Consider the following 19,770-nt stretch of genomic DNA (forward strand, 5'->3'; position numbering starts at 1 on the left):
AAAAAATAACGATATATTCTTGTTAAAAAAAATTAGAAGCTTCTTTTTTTAAACGTTTTCTCTCTCTCAACCCGTTTGTAATTTTACTAGTTATATTGCTAATCTCACATATTTTTATTGGACTTTGAAGAGATTTAAATAAATCTGAAATTTTAATATTATTAATAACTACGATAATATAATAAACAATAGCGGCTTATAACAGATTCATTAATATGCTCTACATGATACCTTATTCTTTTTCTGAAAAGATAATAATTTTATATTAATAAATGAATAATATGATATTAATATGAGATATTCCTTTTTGATTCTCATTATATTAACCATTATTATAAATAAGAATTTCTTACTTACATCATGTGCAAAGTTTTATATATATATATATATCTATACATACATATAATATTGAAATACGTGTACGATTTTTGTATTATAAAATTATATTTATGTGATTTTATTGTTTTCTGAATTATATTAATCTTCTGATAAGTTTTTTTATTATTTTATATAGTTATATTATGTATTTTTAAAATTATGTATGCTTCGGTGCGCATTCGAAGTTTCAATAAAAAATAATTTCCTGATTGCCAGTAATTCGCTGAACTATTCAAAAACGCTTCGAGAACGATTCCTCGCAGCTGCGAGAAAACATTCCGGCGAAAGTTTGCAGCTAAAGTTGGAGGAGATTCGTCTTCAGCGAATAAACTTCCTTAAGGAGATCTTCCTTTTAACTTTTGACTTTTCGAACACTTTCTTCAACGTAATAAATATTTGTGTGCATATTTAATGTAAAAACGAAGTCTATGATTCTTCGAATATTTTTATTGAAAGGAGTAAAAAAAATATTTCTAAAGATCTAGATAGTATTTAAAATTAAGAGAAGTGCAATTTACATGAAATGAATTCCTTACAGATCTATTTAAACTATAAACTATCTAGGCTTTACATAGTTTTTTTACTGTTATCACTTATATCTTTCTTTTTCTTCAAGAGCATTTATATTTCGATATCATATTTTCTCCTGTATTCATTTCGACTCGTCTGACATTCCTTGCGTTTTATTCTGTCACGCTCTTCGTTTTTTTCCTTCGAAAAGTCCCACTTTTCGGTAACAAGCGCCAAACCGCGCAGCATAGAGGCGATTAAAGCTGTTTTTCCGAAGGGTCAAAAGAAGTCGTTTGTTGTCATTGTGTTACCGCAGAAAAGGAGTCGACAAGAGAAAGAAAATTGAAAAGAAAGAGAGAAAGAGAAGATACTGAAGCGGCCCAGAATGGTCTAGGCAAGAGAAAGGGGTTGGGAAAACACGAAACACGATTCGTCGTTTTTACAGACAATCCGTTCGTAAAACTTCCACCGGAATTCGATTTGAAATTTTCTGTTATCTCATTTGTATTTTTTTATTCAATGAATTGTCCATTTGCCACCATAGCTGGACGTTCAACGAGCTGGATAATCTGGCGATATATCGTCGAACATCAGCGATAACCGCAGCGATAACGTAATGAACGATTTATTTGCAGGGCTCTTTTCAGATTCCATTTGCAAATTTGCATCTAATTGTAAGATTTATATTGGAACGGTTATTTTAAATGTGAATCTTTTTCTTCTTTCTATAGGATTTAAAAATAATTTTTAAATTGTGTGACATTTTATTTTCGTTTTTTAGAAATTTAATAAAATTTATTCTTTCCATCAAAATTTTCAAAAAAGATTTAAAAAATGTCAAAGAAAAGATCTCGACATAATGTTTTCTTATATTACATGTTATTGTAAATATATTAAACAAAATAAGCATTTTAAAATACTGAAACTTAAAAATTAATAAATTAAATTATTGAAAAATAAAGATATTATACGAATGGCATGATTAAAGTTTTACTAAATAATTGCCTTCAAAAACCATCGTCTTACTGCATGTTTGATATTTGCTGGTAAACAGTCAATTTTAATGGAATCGATATGCTTTTTGAGGAAAAAAAGATATAACGATCGAGGATTGCTCTCGCGAATATAGTTTGTTAGAATAATCGAGGTACGATCACTGTTACTGCAATTCGAGATTGACGCAGCTTACGAACGGGTAATTAATACGAACGGTAGTGCAATTATATACGCTGGTACATTAATTCGGCGTAACGCTCGCGCTGACAAACCGGCGGTGCAGCGGGCGAATCAATATTTTATTCGTAATTTGTCACTCGCTCAGTCGTTCTCGTTACATTCGCTGTCTGTGTGTGTTAAATACGCGCACATGTGCACGTGAATTTAACGACCAACCACGGAGTGGGCGCAATACGCGATTACCATTCAGGCAAGAATTAGTTGCAATAAATCAATCCGAAAGGCGCGAGATTTTTTCCGATGGATAGAACACAATAGCACCCGTATTGCAAAATAAAAAGAATCAAATTGTGGGAATTCACCGAGAAAGACTCGATCCCAAGTTTTCTCCTTTTATTATTTTCATTTTAAAGTTCGTAAAACCTAATTGAATTATATGTAGAATAAAACTGAAAAATTCCATGAAGATCGGAAAAGAGAATAAGCATCAAATAAAAGATTCAGAAGAAAATGTAATAGAAATTTCTATCTAATTTTATGAAATACTTACATAAAAAAAAATCGTAGCTTTATCATTGATTAATAAAATCGTTAATAATTTTTGTTATGAAATATTCTACATATCATAATTTAATTATTTCTGTAACAAGATATATAATTTTTTATTACATCTTTTCTGGAACGATATTTTTCCTTTTCTGACATTAATAATAAACCATACATTGATACAAAAGCTTGTAATTTACAAACTCAATTGAATTTTTATGACGTGCATTCATTTTCTTCTAACCAAGCGATTTTCCACGATTAAGTACGTTATATTCAAATTGTTTGAAAAAGAAATTGGCTGGAGAGAGGAGAGAGTGACACTGACACTAGTCTCAAATGAAATACGAATACTCTCGAGAACACGACTCGAATAGTCTGTGATTCGTATCGCGATTTCTATATTGAGGTCGCTCAATTAAGCTTCTCTCTCTCTCGCAAGCGGCGGCTTTGTATAAAGGGTGAATCCGGCAGGGTCTAATGCTAGCGTTTCCAGGGGTAATTTATAGTCAGCCATTGTACTTCGAATGGCTCTCTCCTGGTATCACCGAGGATACCAGTGAACGGAAAGGAGAGAAAGAGACAGGAAGACGCAAGCGGGGCGGAGAAGCATATAACAACGGGATGAGCAACAGGAGAGTAAAGGAGGCAGAATCGACCATTGCGGATATGTCTGACGGGTTGAAGGGTTGCAGGGGGTGCGAGAAGACCGGGGAAAAGGGAATAGTAGCTGGCTGGCTTCTACTGGCAACTCGATGGCATCGCGTATTGTTTCCCATTCTACTTACTTTATGATCTCTCGCTTCTTTTCGCTTTACTTCGTTTTACTTGCGCGAGCGCACTCAAATGTACGTATTCGCGTATCCGTGTACTTGCAGTCGTCTCAGTGTCTTCATCGAATTAACGATGTCTAAGTATGATGATACGCAAAGCTATCACAAAGCTATCAAATAGTCATAAATAGATTTATAATCCACGTTTTCATTATAGTTCAATGTTTTATCTGAACTTTTGCTTCGCGCAACTGAAAATTTACAATTGATCTAATTAATAATAAGAAAGACTTGACAAACTACACAATCATTTAGAGCACATAAAGTTGACGTCAAAATCTGATAAATATAATTATTAACGTTGGCTCGATGCGGCTTATTTATTAATTTATGTTGACTAAAAGACACTAATTAATTTCAAGAAATTGAAATGACTCTAAAAAAAATGAATACTAAGTTTATTTTAGTAACAATAATTCAAATATACAGATGCAACAAAAAGAATAGAATTTTGAATAAGAGTTCAATAAATCGTCAATTGCGGAGAATTAATATGTATTGTATGATATTTGAGTTCCTAGGAAGAACACAAAATCATAATAAGATCAAATAGAAGTCATTTTAAAAACAATTAGAATGATGTCATTCGCTTACACTTTTGATAATGATTTTGTGATGAATTCTTCACATGATAAAATCAAAATTTTTAAATGATTTTTCAACTAAAAAATCAAAATTTAAAATTCTTAACTTCGCATAAAATCATCAAAAGTGTACGATTGATATCATTATAATTTTTCCTAAAATGATTTCTACTTAATTAGTATCAACTCGATCTTATTATGATTTTATGTTCTTTCTGAGTTATAAAAAAAATTAATAGTATGGGACGATATACGGCAATAAATGATTCGATCTACAATACAAATTATCAGTGACAATCGAGAATCAATGAAAGAGCTGAAGCCCTATTTTTTAATAAGTGAACTGAATAAAATGAATTAATAAATATGCTGTATTGCAAAAGAAATCTACCATTTTTATTAGTACAATATCAAAAAAATGTATAAATATTAGCTCGTATAAATATGAATATTATAAAAGAAGATCGATATTTGTGTGAAAATTAGTAGTAGAAGTCATCACTACAGTCAGACAATCGGACATCTGCGCTCCGATTATGAATATGAATGAGCGCGACGCGCGAAGCCATGAAACCGGTGAAACAGTGAGATACACGTGGTGATGTTTGCGTTTTCATATCTGACGCACGAGCGGTAATTGTCGATGCCATATAGCTTCTTTAATTCGTAGATGAGTCAGAGGATGTTGATATGCAGTCAACAAATTATCTCCAGTTGACACTGGCGATACTCAAGCCGCACGTCGTTAAATCCCCGTTCGTTCTTCAGGTATAAATCTAACCTCACTTTCACTGAGTGAGAATGCAGGTTAGGCTTCGAAGGATAACTGAAGGAACAATACAATTCCGCGAGTAACGTCGAGGGAATGAAATTTGGAAAATTTAATGACTAAAGTTCGTACTGATTTTTCAGAAAATTCGCGATTTAATAATTGACAATAATTTCAAAGTTGTCAGATCGCGCAGAACGACGATATCTTACGAGGAAGCCGAATTATTTTACAAGGAGCACAAGGATAAATTCTTCTACAATCGTCTCTTAACTTTCATGTGCAGCGGTCCATCAGACATTTACATTCTGGCGCATCACGACGCTATCGCAAAGTGGCGTCAGCTGATGGGTCCTACAAAAGTTTATCAAGCGCAATATAATGCACAAGATACTATCAGAGGGATGTTTGGTCTCTCGGATACTAGAAATGCCACGCACGGATCTGGTAATCAGTCATAATATCGCACATTTCAATGGAATGCATTAATAAAAAATTGTATTGATAAAAAAGAGACACTAATGCTATTCACTTTAGATTCGACTGAATCCGCAAAAAGAGAAATAATGATATTCTTTAAAGACTTTAACATAAACAAGTGGTACAGCAGTGAGGAAATATTTTATAACTTGGGAAAATTACATTTCGATCCAATGTCCTTTGTGCACACCATTGACAAGACTGAACAAGACACAAAATAATGATGTACAACATTAACATATTAAATAAAATATTTATTATTTATTATTTTTAATAAATGATATATTCCTATCTACACAATTGCTAGCAAAATTCAAACTGTGCTTGTATGAAAATAGTATTTATTGTATTTTTTTCTGGGTTTGTAGAATTTTTTTAATGCTAGACGTCAATTGATCGAGCTAGTCAATCTTTCGTGTGTGTGTGTGTGTGTGTGTGTGTGTGTGTGTATGCGTGTGTGCGTGCACGCGCGCGCGTGTGTAAAATTGACTAGTTCAGTTAGATGAGTTAGACGAGAAATATACGATATTTTGGATTAAGACATGGACGCATACTCAACATTTCTACATACACATTGCATTTTAATCAAAACAACGTGATTATGCATTTATCTTCACGTAAACTTTTGGACGCGAAAATACTTTGATCCCCTCTTCCAGTTTATTCAATTGCTTCTCTATTTCCATCTTGCGTCTTTGTGCTCTAAGAGTATCCGTTTTTATAGGCATCATATTTAATTCATTGACGTACTCCTGATAATCTGCATTCCAAAAACATAATTCAGTGAATTTGAATATATAATAATTAAATATTAACATTTGAAGCAAATAATTTATGATTATTGTATAAATTTTATTATACCACAGATACACACTTTTTTTTAATAATCGTAACGTCTCCTTACGTTCATGATCAGGTAAAGGCACGTGACCCTCCGGACAATCAGAATGCAGTGTTTTTGCTTTAGCCTTTTGTTCCTTTTCTTGTGCTTCCTTTCTATCTCGAAGATATCTATTTAAAAAAATTATTGGAAAAAAGAAAAATAAGTTAATTTCATTTTCTGATTTAATATTTACATCATAATCAATTATATAATTTTCTATTATTAGTACATCGCATTGTATATTTCCTACATTTTATTTTTCTTATAATCGCATCTATATATAATATATTAGATGTAATAAAAAGAAATCCATTATTTTTGCATGAAATTGAATGGAAAAATAATGGAATTTTTTTACTACACCTAGTATAAGAAAATCTAATATAAGAATAATATAAGAACAATATAAGAAGAGAGATTTTTTTTTAGTTTCATAGTATATCTAAGTAAAATATTTTAAGAAAATGTATACTACAATGTAAAAAAATTGAATAGAAAAAATAATACAAAGAAAGAAATTAGGCTGTATTTTATTTAGACGCTGTCATTATATCTTTATTGCTCTTTATGCAAAAGAAAGATAAAATGAAATTTACAGTGTGAGGATCTAAATTAAATACAAGCTTAATATAACATCAAGGAAAATTAGAGAAGAAAAATAGTCGCAATATCCTACTTAGGCAAAACTCCCTTGCGATAATTCGGAGGTGGTACACCATTGTTAAGTTGTGTTATCAGTTTATTGGCAACAGAGGTACGTTCTTTATTTAATTTGATAAAATTGACTTCCTCTTTAGATGCCGGCGACATGGAATTTTGTAAGTCAGTTTTCTGTAAATTTTCCGAATTATGCATATCACCTCTGTCTGCAGGTGAATCAGATTGTTTCCTCAAATTTTTCTCTTCTTGTTTATTTAAATCACCATTGTTTGCTATTTTGTGCTTTGTAACCTTCTTTGATGGATATCTATTGAAAAAAAATTAAAAAAACGATCTGTAGATAAAATCTCGCTTGCTAACATTATTAATTCTTTTATTAATAAATTAGTAATTAAATTAGAAAATTAATCAATTAAAAATTATTTAAAGTAAATATCAATTACAGATAAAATGAATTAAATGTATTGAAAATTATAATATATATGTTTCCAAGATCTTTCTTTAATTCTATTCTAATCTAATATTATTATCAATTTAGAATTGAACTTTATATAATAGGTTTCAAATACACTTACCGAATAATACCTTCAGAGTATATACTTTCCAATTGATCTATATCTAAAGTCTGAATTCCCTGACTTCTGTACTTAACAGTGCTTTGTGCATCCAAACATTCTAAACCATTTGCACTGTCAGATTTATGCAATACATTTGATTCAGATGAAACCTTTGGTTGCAATCTCTGCTGACTGTTATGTTTACCAGTTCTCTTTTGTTTGCTCGACACATTATTATTCATTCCTGGTCCAATAATCTTTTTGGTAGAAACAGCATCCTTTTTATCATACTCAAATACATTGATCCTATTCTGAGCTTGTTCATCAATTTCCACTTTGTCATTTGACACTCCCTCAACATTAAAATAGTTCTCATTTTTCTTCTTGTCTCGGAAGGTAGTGATCACCTTTGCAGATACATTCTGGTACTTGTCTGTACTCCTTTGATGCTTGTGTAATTGTAACTTTTCTAATTCTTCCAGCTCTTTATTCGCTTGGAAGCATTGTTCCATTCGTCGCAGGTTTTTTACATTTTCTTGAATAAAATTCTTCCTTCTCACTGGTTCTAATATTCAACAAACAAAAAATTCAACATTATTAATTATTTCTCGTGTGCACCCAAATTTATTCAATTATTTCTTTCTATTTCAAACATTTTATTCGTATATTATGAGATAAAATCTATTCTTTCGAGCTTCTAAACAATCGTTGGATTAAAGATATATTACTTACTAGGGTCTGGAAAAATGCCCTTCAATGTTGTTACTTTCATTTTCTTGAAACAAGAACGGTATATTATCACTCTGCTACATTTATAATTTACATTTCGGAAAAAGGCACCGGTTTCAAAACATACAATTGATGTCTCTTTACCGCATAATTTTCGTTTTACGCATACGTCGTTTTCCGGCCGTTACCACATAAACAATTTTGTTTACGTATCGGATGATAGCTGCGTATAACCCCTAATCTGTCAAAATATAGTATTGCCAACATCAAGCGTAAAACAATTTATTGTAGGTCGGTCAGGAAATATTTTTATCGACGGATGGTTATGGAGGGATGTCTACTTTTCAGCTAATTTTTTACTTTGTAAATTTTATTTTTTTCTTTTTACTTAAACTTAAATCATCAATACATATTATTTTTATACGAGATTTTGTATAATAAAAAAATGCAATTATTGTAATTATTATAACAATACGACGATAACAATAGTACAATATACGTAGTACATAATAATAACAGTAATACCGACAACTGGTACAATTTGATATGAATTTTTTAAAATTGAATTAAAGTGTAATAAAACTGATTAAAAATAATTTAATAATGAAAACATCTACAGGAAAGTTATTCTAATAATAAATGGTATATAAAATTTTAAATAAACTATAAAGATAACTTTTTATTTTATTTTAAGAAAATAAAACTGTTTAAAAATATTATAATTTTAATATCTATTTAGATATACTTTTGTCACATATTAAATAAAATTTAAGAACTTTAATCTGCGATTTTCTCAAAGAATAGTTTATTTCTAGAAATAAATAAAAAATGAACAAGTTTTTAGTATTTTTCGCACTTTTATTATTTACAAATGTAAGTATTAAAAAAAAAGGATTACAATAAGTAATAATATTTATTGATCTTTTTATATGGGTGACAAATGTTGTACTATTTATTAGGTATTTTTAATTTAAATTTTACGGACGAGATTGACATCATAATAATACTATAGACTGAATGAGTAGGTAGATAGAATTAATGCTATTATTATATGTGTTATTTATCTTGCATAAAAAAACTGCAAAATATATCCATATGTATAAATAGAATTACAATAATTAATATTCATATGTATGAATAGAATTACATTAATAATATTATTTTGCAGTTTTAATATTTTAATTAAAATGAATAATATCTATAAATAATATGTATAATTTTATAAAGTAACTTTTTATGAAATATAATTGATTATGAATAATTTTATAAAGCAACTTTTGATGAAATATAATTGATTCTAATACCCAAAAGTTAACTGTCTTTTTTTGTGTTTACAATATTACAGTGATTTGAAAAGAAACAAAAGCGTTACATAATCTTATTTATTAAACAATTAAAATGCGATAAATTCGGGCATTTATTTTTACTTATCTATTTAATTTTAATATAATATTATATTGTACATTTTTATTGTCGTGTGGAATATTGAACAGTAAGATATCGCTGCACTTATTAGCTGTAATGTGAATTATACTTTGTTTTATATGTTACATATCTCACATGATATATTTTATATATTTTATAATAGCTAATACATTTCTTACTGATGCAAAGCAATTTAGAGATGCTACAAATAATCCGCCGATACGCAGGTCGAAAGCTTTATTGTCTATTTGTAATAGAAATAATATCATTTTCTGTATGTGTAATGGTGCTATATATCAATGAACATTATGAACAAATGATCGGATAATTAATGGATAACTCGAGAAATGTAGAAAAGATATATTTCTTTTTACTAGCAACAATTATTACATATTAAACTGTTTCTTACGCGGTGATAAAAATATGTGATTATTATGATCCGTAATTTCTTGTCCAGCATAGTTCGCTAAAAACATGTATAAAAGAGTGATAATTACAATTATGAAGTGCAATATGGTTTCTTCCTTGTCGTTTACAACTTATATAGTCTATAATAAAAAAAATCTAAAATAGCAATGAAATATCAATACACATTTGTTTTAGTAACATTCTAATGTAAATTACATTCTAAATTTCTGATGGGCAGTGAAATCTCACTCCAAGAAAGTGAAAACAATCACCCTTTATTTCTTGAAAAAGAGTGACAATTTTTACTTTTTTTTAGAGTGAATTTTCATTTCAATCATGATAAATCATTCATGATAAAACATATCTTACATTTTGTAAAGTGAGATTTTATTCCTTTAAAAGGAAAATTCATTTTAAAAGGAATGAAAATTGTAACTTTTTTTTCAAGAAGTGAAATATTTTCATTTTTTTTCAAGGGTGATTGTATTTTCACTTTCTTGGAATGAGATTTCATTGCAAGAAATTTAAAGTGTAGTTGACAAGATGCTAATAAGAAAATGTCGTATAATAATTTTTTTAATTACATGCAATAAAAGTCGGCCGAGTAATTAGGTTTATATAAAAATATCATGTAAATTCGGTTTTTACAAATTAGTTGATATTGAATCCGAATATTATAATATATTATTATTTACGTAGATCCAAGAATGAGCAAAAACTCACTTGACAGAGACTTGAGTTAAGCACGCCAACCGCTTAACGAGAAGAAGGATCCCTCAAAACAAGATATGAAAGATTTCACAACCTTCAAATATAAGAAAATATTGTTACATATTATTGTGCGTGTATGTGGGCATTATCAAATAAACAATAAATGAAAATTAATATGTTCAGAATAATATAAATAAATGAATTAGTGTCTAATAATATTTTTGCATGAATTTATACATTTTCAAATTGATGCAAATTGCGCACCAATTATTTGTGTTGAAATCTTATCATTATCAAATAAATACCAACTTTATTACTTTACGATGTACGTCCATGACATAAATTATCTCTTTATAAATCGTAGTCTTTTTCTCGAATTTTTTTTGTAAATTATTAATTGTCATTGCTCGCTCAATCAATAATTGTGCATAATATATGTTTATTAAAATTATAATTTTCTTAAATTTATTTGATATATCAATATAATTTTATTTCCAAACATTAGTTTTTGTATTCATATATTTATTTTCTTACCTAGCAATTTCAAACATACTGCAAGTATATTTAAGATATCCTATGAGATATCCATCGTTCCTATTGCTATCATTGCAGTTGCTCCTATACAAAAAACTACATTCATGTGTATTAAAGATAAATAGAAATATTTTTCTTGATCGATAAAATATTTTATCATCAATTTCAAGTGATGTGATCGAGACTCATTCTTGGGTTTAATAATGAAGAAAATGCATAGCCACATTAACATAAAAATAGCAACAGATAAAGCAACAATTGTGATCATTAAAGAAAAAAGTATTCATATGATTAATTGGTTTTTTAAGTATCGATTTGCTATACATTTCAAATTTACTAAGTTTGTGCTGCAAGATATTTTTGCAGGAAAATAATTGTATAGTTATCTTAAGTTTTTTGTTCATTAATTTTTTTCTAATTTTGATAAATAAAATACGTTTTTAAGGAAGTATAATTATATATTTATATATCTATTTTCAATTATTTTTTTAAATGTTCTATTTTGATAAAATGAAATAAGGATATATTTTTATATAAATTAGTATAATAATTATTTATTAATCTTTGCTACTAATTTAAATAAATTTTTTTATAATATTTGATGAAAATCGATAGCTCTCTTACATATAATTTTTGCTGTATAACGAAAATTCTGCGTTGCGACCATATTTTTTCATTTTTGTCATTTAGCTCATTATAAACATGCTTAAGTCTAATAAATTTCTTATCTATTATGTCAATAGTATTTTATTTACAATGTTTCTCGTTGTGAAATGGAAAAATGGTTGTTTGAAAAAAATTATATACAGAGTGTCTGGAAATAATCGCCAAATATTTCATGGGCAGGTAGAGCGGGCGGACTAAACTGAATCGAAAAGTCCTCTACTATTTTGTAAGTTTCCCCAATAGTTAACGAGATATTAATCCTTGAAAATAGCCAAATACTTGCGAAGTGTATACGCCTACCGATCTTGGCGGGGATCTTGGGAGTTGGGGATTGGCTGGCAAGCGCCGCGCGCCGTGCACTCCACCGCAAGCCACCATAGCTCGGACAGCGCGCTTGCCAGGTTATCCCTGCTCCCTACGGCCAAACGATCAGTAGGCGTATACACTTTACAGTAGTATTCGGCTATCTTTAAGGATTAATATCTCGTTAACTATTGGGGAAATTTACAAAATGGTAGAGGACTTTTCGACTCGGTACTTTAGTCCGCTCTACCTGCCCATGAAATATTTGGCGATTATCCAGACATTCTGTATATAGAAAAGGTATTCATTTGTAGCGGATTGTCTATTTAAACGCATGCAATAAAAATCTAACTTACGGTTTGACTATTATTCCAAAATGAATTGTATTTAATTATAAATACAACGTAAAATAATATGAAAGAGAATATTGTAATAACAAAATCGGATGTGCATTCTACAATAAAAAATTTTATAAGCTATAATGAACAATAAATAAGTTGCATTAAAAAGAATTTTAAAAATAAGATAGAAAGAAATTAAAATAAGATATTTTTAAATATATTATGATATATTAATATATCAATAAAAATAATTATAATTATAAAAAATCAAATTTTTTAATATAATTATTTGTATCTTTTACTATATCTTTTACTATATCTTTTACAATCAAATGTAATATATAATATATATTATAAATATAATATATAATATAATCATATATTTAATAAAAAAATGTTAAATATGCTAAGCACAGTTTGTTTAATATAATACAATTAAAAGTATTAACATATCAGAAGTACAAAGCTCGTTAGAATATCAAAAAATAAGAGCTGCTGAAATAAAACGAATTTTGATTGTTTATAAGTCAATCCATAAGCAGAAGAATTCGGTTTAGACTAAAGTGCTGAATGTTTCATCTCTCGTTAAATCAATATGCATCTAATTGTGAAATGCCGGAAAGTTCTGCACATTTTTTTTTTCAATCGATTAAATTTCTTTCTGTTCATCTAAATTTTAATGTTATCTAAATTTTAATTGTATAACTTATTACAAAATGCATAAAGTGCATAAAGTGTGTAGCAAATGAAATTATAAATAGACTGCATACAATTTAATATATTCGCTCGGGAAGAGGTTAGTGATTAAGCGATTAATTTGACGTTGAAGAAAATTTAATGGATGTTTATTTCTCACAGAAAAATCTTTTAGATTTTGAAATCGAAGTTCGCGTAAGCACAGTCACTTTTTCTTTTACCTGTACTTTTATTATGCTTCATTTTATTTCGTGCTCTCGTTGGATATGTTTGTTCGTTGAAAATAACTGACCGTTGATTTGAGATGTTAACATATCAACTACTGAAAATATCACCAATAAAGTATACAACAATTTCTAATTATATAATATAATACTAACTTTGCTTAAAAAACAAAGAATGAAATATTTATTATATATTTGGACCATAATATACCAAAAACATTATCTATCTATTAGGTATCTGGTGATTTCATTCATTTCTTAGAATTCATTTATTTCTAATAATATTTTTCTTTATTTAATAATATCATCGCAAATATTATATCCAGATATAATATTATTTATTCGAGTTATTTATTCAATCAGCAATCTTTGATATTTCATTGCTTTGTATACATATATGAAAAAAGTAAATAGATTTTTATTAACATTCTTATTTATTCATTACATATTTTTATTTATTTTCTGAATTCTATTTGTGTGCCTTATGTTTATATGCGAAAAATACCTCATCATTAGTTGATATCATGTCGAATACAATCTATTCTACATGTATGTAAATTAACTAATTATTTCCTCTGTTATATAAGCAGCATTACGATTTAAAGAAAAAATATAATATATTTTCTTTATTTTATTGAACAAATAATAGAGACAGTAAAATCAGACATTTGCCTTTACTTACCTATTTAATTTTTATATACTATTTAACTACATAGATGATGTATTTTCACATCATTGTTGTGTAGAATATATGACAGTGAAGTAAGATATCGATGTACTTGTTAACTGCAACAATATACTTTCTTTTATTTTGTTTATACGTGTGTTACATTGTATATATTCTAATATATAATATGTTTTTACCGAAGCGAAGCATTTTAAGGATGCTTGAAATAATCCGCCGACGTTTAAACTGAAAGTTTTGCTACCCCTTTGTAATAAAAATAATATTAGTTTCTGTATGGATAACGGCGCTGTATACCAACGGATGTTATACCTATGGAAAATATAAATATATAATATATAACTACAGATAATTAATAATTTAAATATATAATATGTAAAAAAATTAATAAATGTACATATGCGCATACGCATACATACACTTTGCATAGGGTAATTCCGATACGCCACAAAAACTTAATTTAACTTAATTAACTTAATTAAACTTAATGAAGTATTATTTATTATTTTTAAGATGAATGAACTATATCAATAAAAAATTTTATACTGTTTACTACTATGAAAAAAATATTAGAAATTTGAAATACTTATTTTTCGTATTAAAAAAAACTTTTTAAAATTCTTGCATTTTTGCAAAGGGGGGGGGATACTACTCATAGCCATATATAGGGGAGGGAGGAGGGTATGTATAGCGTATGAAAAATTTACAAATAATCAAACAAATACCCAGTAAAAAATTTTTCGTGCATAAATATGTATAAATATGTATAAATATGTAATATTCATAAACATGTTTATAATCATAGGGTAACTTCGGCAAATAAGTCGCAGAAGTCAGAAAAAATAGAAGGAGCGAGGGTAATTTTCCCGTGACTACTTTGTTGTATGCCTTTATGTTATATTAGTATTGTATTATGATTTCAATTTCTTATTGTTAATATTAATGAAATTATTGTGAATTGAATAGATTTGTCACTATATTAAGTAGCGCCATCATAAATTATAATCAACATAAAATGATTACTGTAGCACGTGCAAAAAACTTAGTGGTTATTTCGTAGTGAACACATGAGTGTATGAGAGGATAGTAAAGCATGTATAACAAAATACAAGTACTTTGCTCTTGTATTTTTTATTTATTTATTTGTCTTGTATATCGCACCTGTTCGAGATATACAATATTTTTAGCGGGTGGGATTTATGCCCAAAGCATACAAAGTGCGCAGATTGAATTCAATGCAATAAACATGAAATATGTACCTCATGTCATAATATTTGTAATACATGTGGAAGATTGTAATTATTTATTATTTTGTATACATATTTATCATTCTTATTCCTTAATAAAACTTATAAATGCATTTTATAAGTTATTATTGTATCATTTTACGTCTTATTTATATATTATTTATATCTTATTTATATATTTATATATTATTTGTAAATTTTTCATGAACCGTATATAGCCTCCTTCCTTCTATGAGTAGCTATATATCCCATGGGATATATGGCAAAAATGCAAGGATTTATAAAAGTTCATTTTTTAATACGAAATATAAATATTTCGGATTTCTAATTTTTTTTTCATAATAGTAAACAATTTAATAATATTATAATTTCATAATAGTAAACAAAGTTTTTACTGATATCGTTTATTTACTTGAAACATAGTAAATAATATTTAATAAATTAAGTTTTTGATAGATTCGACGTATATACCGGAATTACTGTACACAGTATGTCTGAAAAGTTCCCGGACTGAGGTTATAAAATCAAAGATTTAAGGTTTCATCTTTTCCTTTATTTAGGCTTCTACATAATCTCCTCCTCTTTCAATATTTTGGATTCTAAACTATCGATTGGAAATTATAATAGTATACTACATGGGCTGAAAAGTCCCATTTTATGGGATTTTTAATGAAAACAAGCGGTTTTTGGGCAAAGTTATATTTATTCCTCAACATAGTTGCCTTCGAGGACGATACACTTGGTATAGCGATTTTCCAACATTTCAATGCCCTTTCTGTAGTACGAAACGTCCAAGCCTTCGAAATACGCCTCGGTTTCCGCGATGACTTCCTCATTCGATGCGATTCTCTTTCCCTGGAACCACCGCTTGAGGTTTGGGAACAGATAATAGTCGCTGGGGGCCAAGTCTGGAGAATACGGTGGGTGAGCAACCAATTTGAATCGTAATTGGTCCAATTTGGCCATCGCTTTCAAGGACGTGTGTGACGGTGCGTTATCGTGATGGTAGAACGAAGGCGAAAGTAACGCCACTTAAATGACTGTAGCTTATAAACGAATGAATGAAATGTCATGAAACTTCATACATAAACTAGTGACTGATGACCCTCTCAAACGAAATGAATCATGTTCATTTTCTAATGGCGCCACGAATTGAAAAATCCCGGGACTTTTCAGCCCATGTAGTAGATTGGAAACTGTAATAGTTCTCTTTCGGAACCGCCTTTAGCTTACGTGTTACGTTCGCTTGAATGATTGGTATATTCTCAAAAAATTGTCTTTTTAAAGGCAAAAACTGTCTTTTTATTTTGGGGAACAAAAAGAATTCTGCGAGATAGGGAGAATACGGAGGGTGATTTATCACTGATCTGACGTTTGGTCAAAAACTGCGACAATTAAGGCAGAATGAACTGGCGCGTGTGAAGAAGTATCCAATTCCCAGAGGCGATAAAATATTGTCTGATATTAAATAAAATATACGTCTTATTCATTTCAGAAAGCATTTCAAAATCTCTAAATAAAATATCGAATTAATGATTTGGCCAGGTGGCACAAATTCATGATAAATCAATCCTGCAGAATTAAAAAATGTGAAATGATGAACATTGTCTTCATTTTTTATTTTTGTTGGCGAACTTTCGTTAGTCTTGCTTCATTAAAAGTTATCCATGTAGACGGCTGTCTCTTTGTTTACAGATCGTAAACATGAAACACCATGTCTTGTCACATAATGATAATTTTTGTGAAACCTGGATCCTTGTCTGCCGTTTTAACAAAGTCACGACAACAATTCACACGCATTTCTTTCTGTTATGGAATTAAAAAATGTAGAACAAAGAGCGCACAAATTTTTCTACGGTTCCAATCCCCATGAATGATGGTAGAAACAGTATTTTTATCGATTTTTAATTATTCAGATATCGCACGAAGTGTCAGACGAGGGTCCTCGGTTAGTAAAGAACGCACAGCTTTCACAATTCGTTTCGAGCCGTTGACGGTTGACCACTTCTCGCGTCTCCAGTGAGACTACCGACCTTTCTTAAAACGTTTAAATCGAATGTTACTGTGCATGACGATACATTCTCTTCGAACACTGTTTTCATCATGTCGTTGAATTTCCGTTGCAATTTTGCCAAGTTTGAAACAAAACTTGATTCATACTCGTTGCTCCATCGTAAAACTTGAATGGCACACTTAAATACATAAATCAAAACACGTCCTCATTTGCCAAGTATTCAATCGATATTAATATAACTTGCACATGTTTTGCAGAAACTATTTCTAACATTGGTCGTTAGATAAGACGATTTGTCTCATAAAAAAGAAAGTCCGGGAACTTTTCAAACATATTGTGTATATGAAATATGTTCATATGTTCCCATTTCTTTTATAAAACTTTTTAGTGTAATAGAAATAATAATAGTAATGTCAGAATATTAAAAATAATTAAAAGAATAATTTTCACACTATTTGTTTAAAACAAAAATTAAGTTTGAAGAAATGTAAAATAATTACTTATAATTATATATAATTATATATAAAATTATGCATAATTGTGTATGAACAATTTTTTTTACATTTTTCCAAACATGTTTTTTTCTAAAACGAACAATGAGAAAATTATTCCTTTAATTACTTTTTATGTTTTCACGTTACTATTATTATTTCCATTACACAGAAAAGTAATTTTTCAAAAGAAAGAGGAATATATGAACATATATGGACATATTTTATATGTAATTATATATATTTATGCATATTTATGTAGTTATTTATACATATTTACGAGTATACATATTCATGCATGAAAAATCTTTTACTTTTTAATGCTTATTAATGAGACATAAAATAACACAATAACTTATAAATTATGTTTACAAAGTTTTATTAAGGAATAAGAATGATAAATATATATATGAAATAACAAATAATAATTACAATCTTCACAACATATATTACAAATGTTATTACATGAGGTACATATTTCATGTAATGTGTTGATGACGCTTATTATAGTGACGCTTATTATATATTATAAGATAAATCGATTCAAATCACAATAATTTCATTAATATTAACAGTAAGAAACTGAAATTATAACACAATATTAATATAGCATAAAGGCATGTAACAGAGCAGTTGCGGGAAAATTACCCCTCACTCTTTCTTTTTTTCTGACTTGCTGCGTAAATCCCGTAAGTGCGGCTTATTTGCCGAAGTTATTCTATAGTAGAAAGAATACTATACATGTATAAAAAATTTCTTACGCAGTGGAAAAGACATGATTATTGTGATCCGTGATTTCTTGTCCAGCATAGTTAGCTAAGAACATGTATAAAAGAATAACACCTACAATCGTAAAGTGTAATAAAAATTCTTCTTTGCTGTTGCCAAATGTTATACTTTGAAAAATCTGAAACATCATTCTTAAATGTTTTAAATAATTTGTAAGAAAATTAGAAAATAAAATACATATGTATTTTTCTTGTTTTTTTAATAATTTTAGAATTAAGTTTTAATTCTTTCTTAAATGTTAAACTTTTTAATTACTTTTTAATCTTTCTTTTATATTATTATATATGTATTTTTTATTTTTATTAAATTATTTTCATGAAAATATTACGAAATATTACATTATTTATATTTATCTAAAATATATGTTATACAAAGATGATATGATAAGACTTACTCGGAATAAGTTTAAACTCAAGCAACATACACTAACTGCGATTAAAAACAAGAAGGATCCTTCAAAGTTGGATATTAAAAATTCAGCATATCTTTAAAAAAAAAAGTATTACTATTATATATCGAAGACTAAAAGTATATTGTAATTTAACATTTTTTGAAATATTATTAAATATCATTATTTAGTTTTTTAATGCTATCTTATTATTGCAATATATATTGCAAAACACATATATTTAATCTATGCAATTTATTATAATTATTATAATTATTGTAATTATGATTTATTGTAATTATGATAAAGAAAGTGATATAGTATCATATAATTACTATAAAGGTAATTATAAAAGCTTATTGTTACTGCTATTAAAACATTTTATTTTAATAATACTGATAAATTTATATACATATATAACATGTATTTATGTATTACATGTATTTTTTTGTAAGTACTAACTTCATAGCTTTACGATGGATATCGACAGCATGAATCATTGCCTTATAAATTGTAATTTCATTTTTCACGTTTTTTTTTAAAATTTTGTTCATCATTGCTTGTTCAATACGGTAGCTATAAATAATAATTTTGCTATACCTGTAAAGTCTTTCTAGATTTATTAGATGAGAAATAATATTCTACTTATAAAACAGATGTCTATTTGGATATTTTATATGTTCTTTTGTTTACCTGGCAATCTTAAACATTCCACAAGCGTGTTTGAGATATCCTATGAGCAT

The 19,770-nt window shown here is 28.3% G+C and overlaps 3 protein-coding genes and 1 pseudogene across 4 annotated transcripts; 1 reads left to right on the plus strand and 3 right to left on the minus strand.

Annotated features, from left to right (window-relative positions):
• The first annotated feature begins 4,717 nt into the window (after positions 1 to 4,717).
• Positions 4,718 to 5,497, plus strand: LOC108689345 (nucleoside diphosphate kinase 6). The gene is made up of 3 exons (XM_018196077.1): positions 4,718 to 4,795; positions 4,940 to 5,243; positions 5,334 to 5,497. Exons 1-3 carry the CDS (start codon positions 4,718 to 4,720, stop codon positions 5,495 to 5,497), a joined length of 546 nt encoding a protein of 181 aa, XP_018051566.1.
• A 107-nt stretch (positions 5,498 to 5,604) lies between these two features.
• LOC108689445 lies at positions 5,605 to 8,314 on the minus strand. Of its 2 annotated transcripts, none has more exons than XM_018196204.1 (5): positions 8,109 to 8,314; positions 7,395 to 7,941; positions 6,836 to 7,126; positions 6,181 to 6,287; positions 5,605 to 6,036 (listed from the first exon to the last, which is right to left on the minus strand). In XM_018196204.1, the coding sequence occupies exons 1-5, from the start codon at positions 8,146 to 8,148 to the stop codon at positions 5,876 to 5,878; spliced, it is 1,146 nt and encodes a 381-aa protein (XP_018051693.1). In that variant the 5' UTR covers positions 8,149 to 8,314; the 3' UTR covers positions 5,605 to 5,875. The 2 variants fall into 2 exon arrangements, with proteins under 2 accessions (XP_018051693.1, XP_018051692.1); XM_018196203.1 differs by having other exon boundaries at positions 6,151 to 6,287.
• Positions 8,265 to 13,939, minus strand: LOC108689346 (annotated as a pseudogene).
• Positions 13,940 to 14,145: 206 nt separating this feature from the next.
• On the minus strand, positions 14,146 to 19,770 carry LOC108689484 (odorant receptor 4-like). Its single transcript, XM_018196246.1, has 6 exons — positions 19,721 to 19,770; positions 19,490 to 19,603; positions 19,034 to 19,124; positions 18,612 to 18,757; positions 14,278 to 14,410; positions 14,146 to 14,199 (listed from the first exon to the last, which is right to left on the minus strand). Exons 1-6 carry the CDS (start codon positions 19,768 to 19,770, stop codon positions 14,146 to 14,148), a joined length of 588 nt encoding a protein of 195 aa, XP_018051735.1.

The sequence above is a fragment of the Atta colombica genome, unplaced genomic scaffold (assembly GCF_001594045.1).
Source record: "Atta colombica isolate Treedump-2 unplaced genomic scaffold, Acol1.0 scaffold27, whole genome shotgun sequence".
Lineage (NCBI taxonomy): Eukaryota > Metazoa > Arthropoda > Insecta > Hymenoptera > Formicidae > Atta > Atta colombica.

Bases quoted from the DNA above. Each gene is read 5' to 3' on its own strand.
- LOC108689345 (XM_018196077.1), top strand. From the start codon at position 4,718: ATGCAGTCAACAAATTATCTCCAGTTGACACTGGCGATACTCAAGCCG. The intron at 4,796-4,939 runs GTATAAATCTAA...CTGATTTTTCAG, and splicing joins AATCCCCGTTCGTTCTTCAG to AAAATTCGCGATTTAATAAT. The intron at 5,244-5,333 runs GTAATCAGTCAT...TATTCACTTTAG, and splicing joins AAATGCCACGCACGGATCTG to ATTCGACTGAATCCGCAAAA.
- LOC108689445 (XM_018196203.1), bottom strand. From the start codon at position 8,148: ATGAAAGTAACAACATTGAAGGGCATTTTTCCAGACCCTA. The intron at 7,942-8,108 runs GTAAGTAATATA...GTTGAATATTAG, and splicing joins GGGCATTTTTCCAGACCCTA to AACCAGTGAGAAGGAAGAAT. The intron at 6,288-6,835 runs GTAGGATATTGC...TTTTTTAAATAG, and splicing joins CGCAAGGGAGTTTTGCCTAA to ATATCTTCGAGATAGAAAGG.
- LOC108689484 (XM_018196246.1), bottom strand. From the start codon at position 19,770: ATGCTCATAGGATATCTCAAACACGCTTGTGGAATGTTTAAGATTGCC. The intron at 19,604-19,720 runs GTAAACAAAAGA...TATTATTTATAG, and splicing joins GGAATGTTTAAGATTGCCAG to CTACCGTATTGAACAAGCAA. The intron at 14,200-14,277 runs GTAAAAACATAT...ATATTGTTGCAG, and splicing joins CCTTAAAATGCTTCGCTTCG to TTAACAAGTACATCGATATC.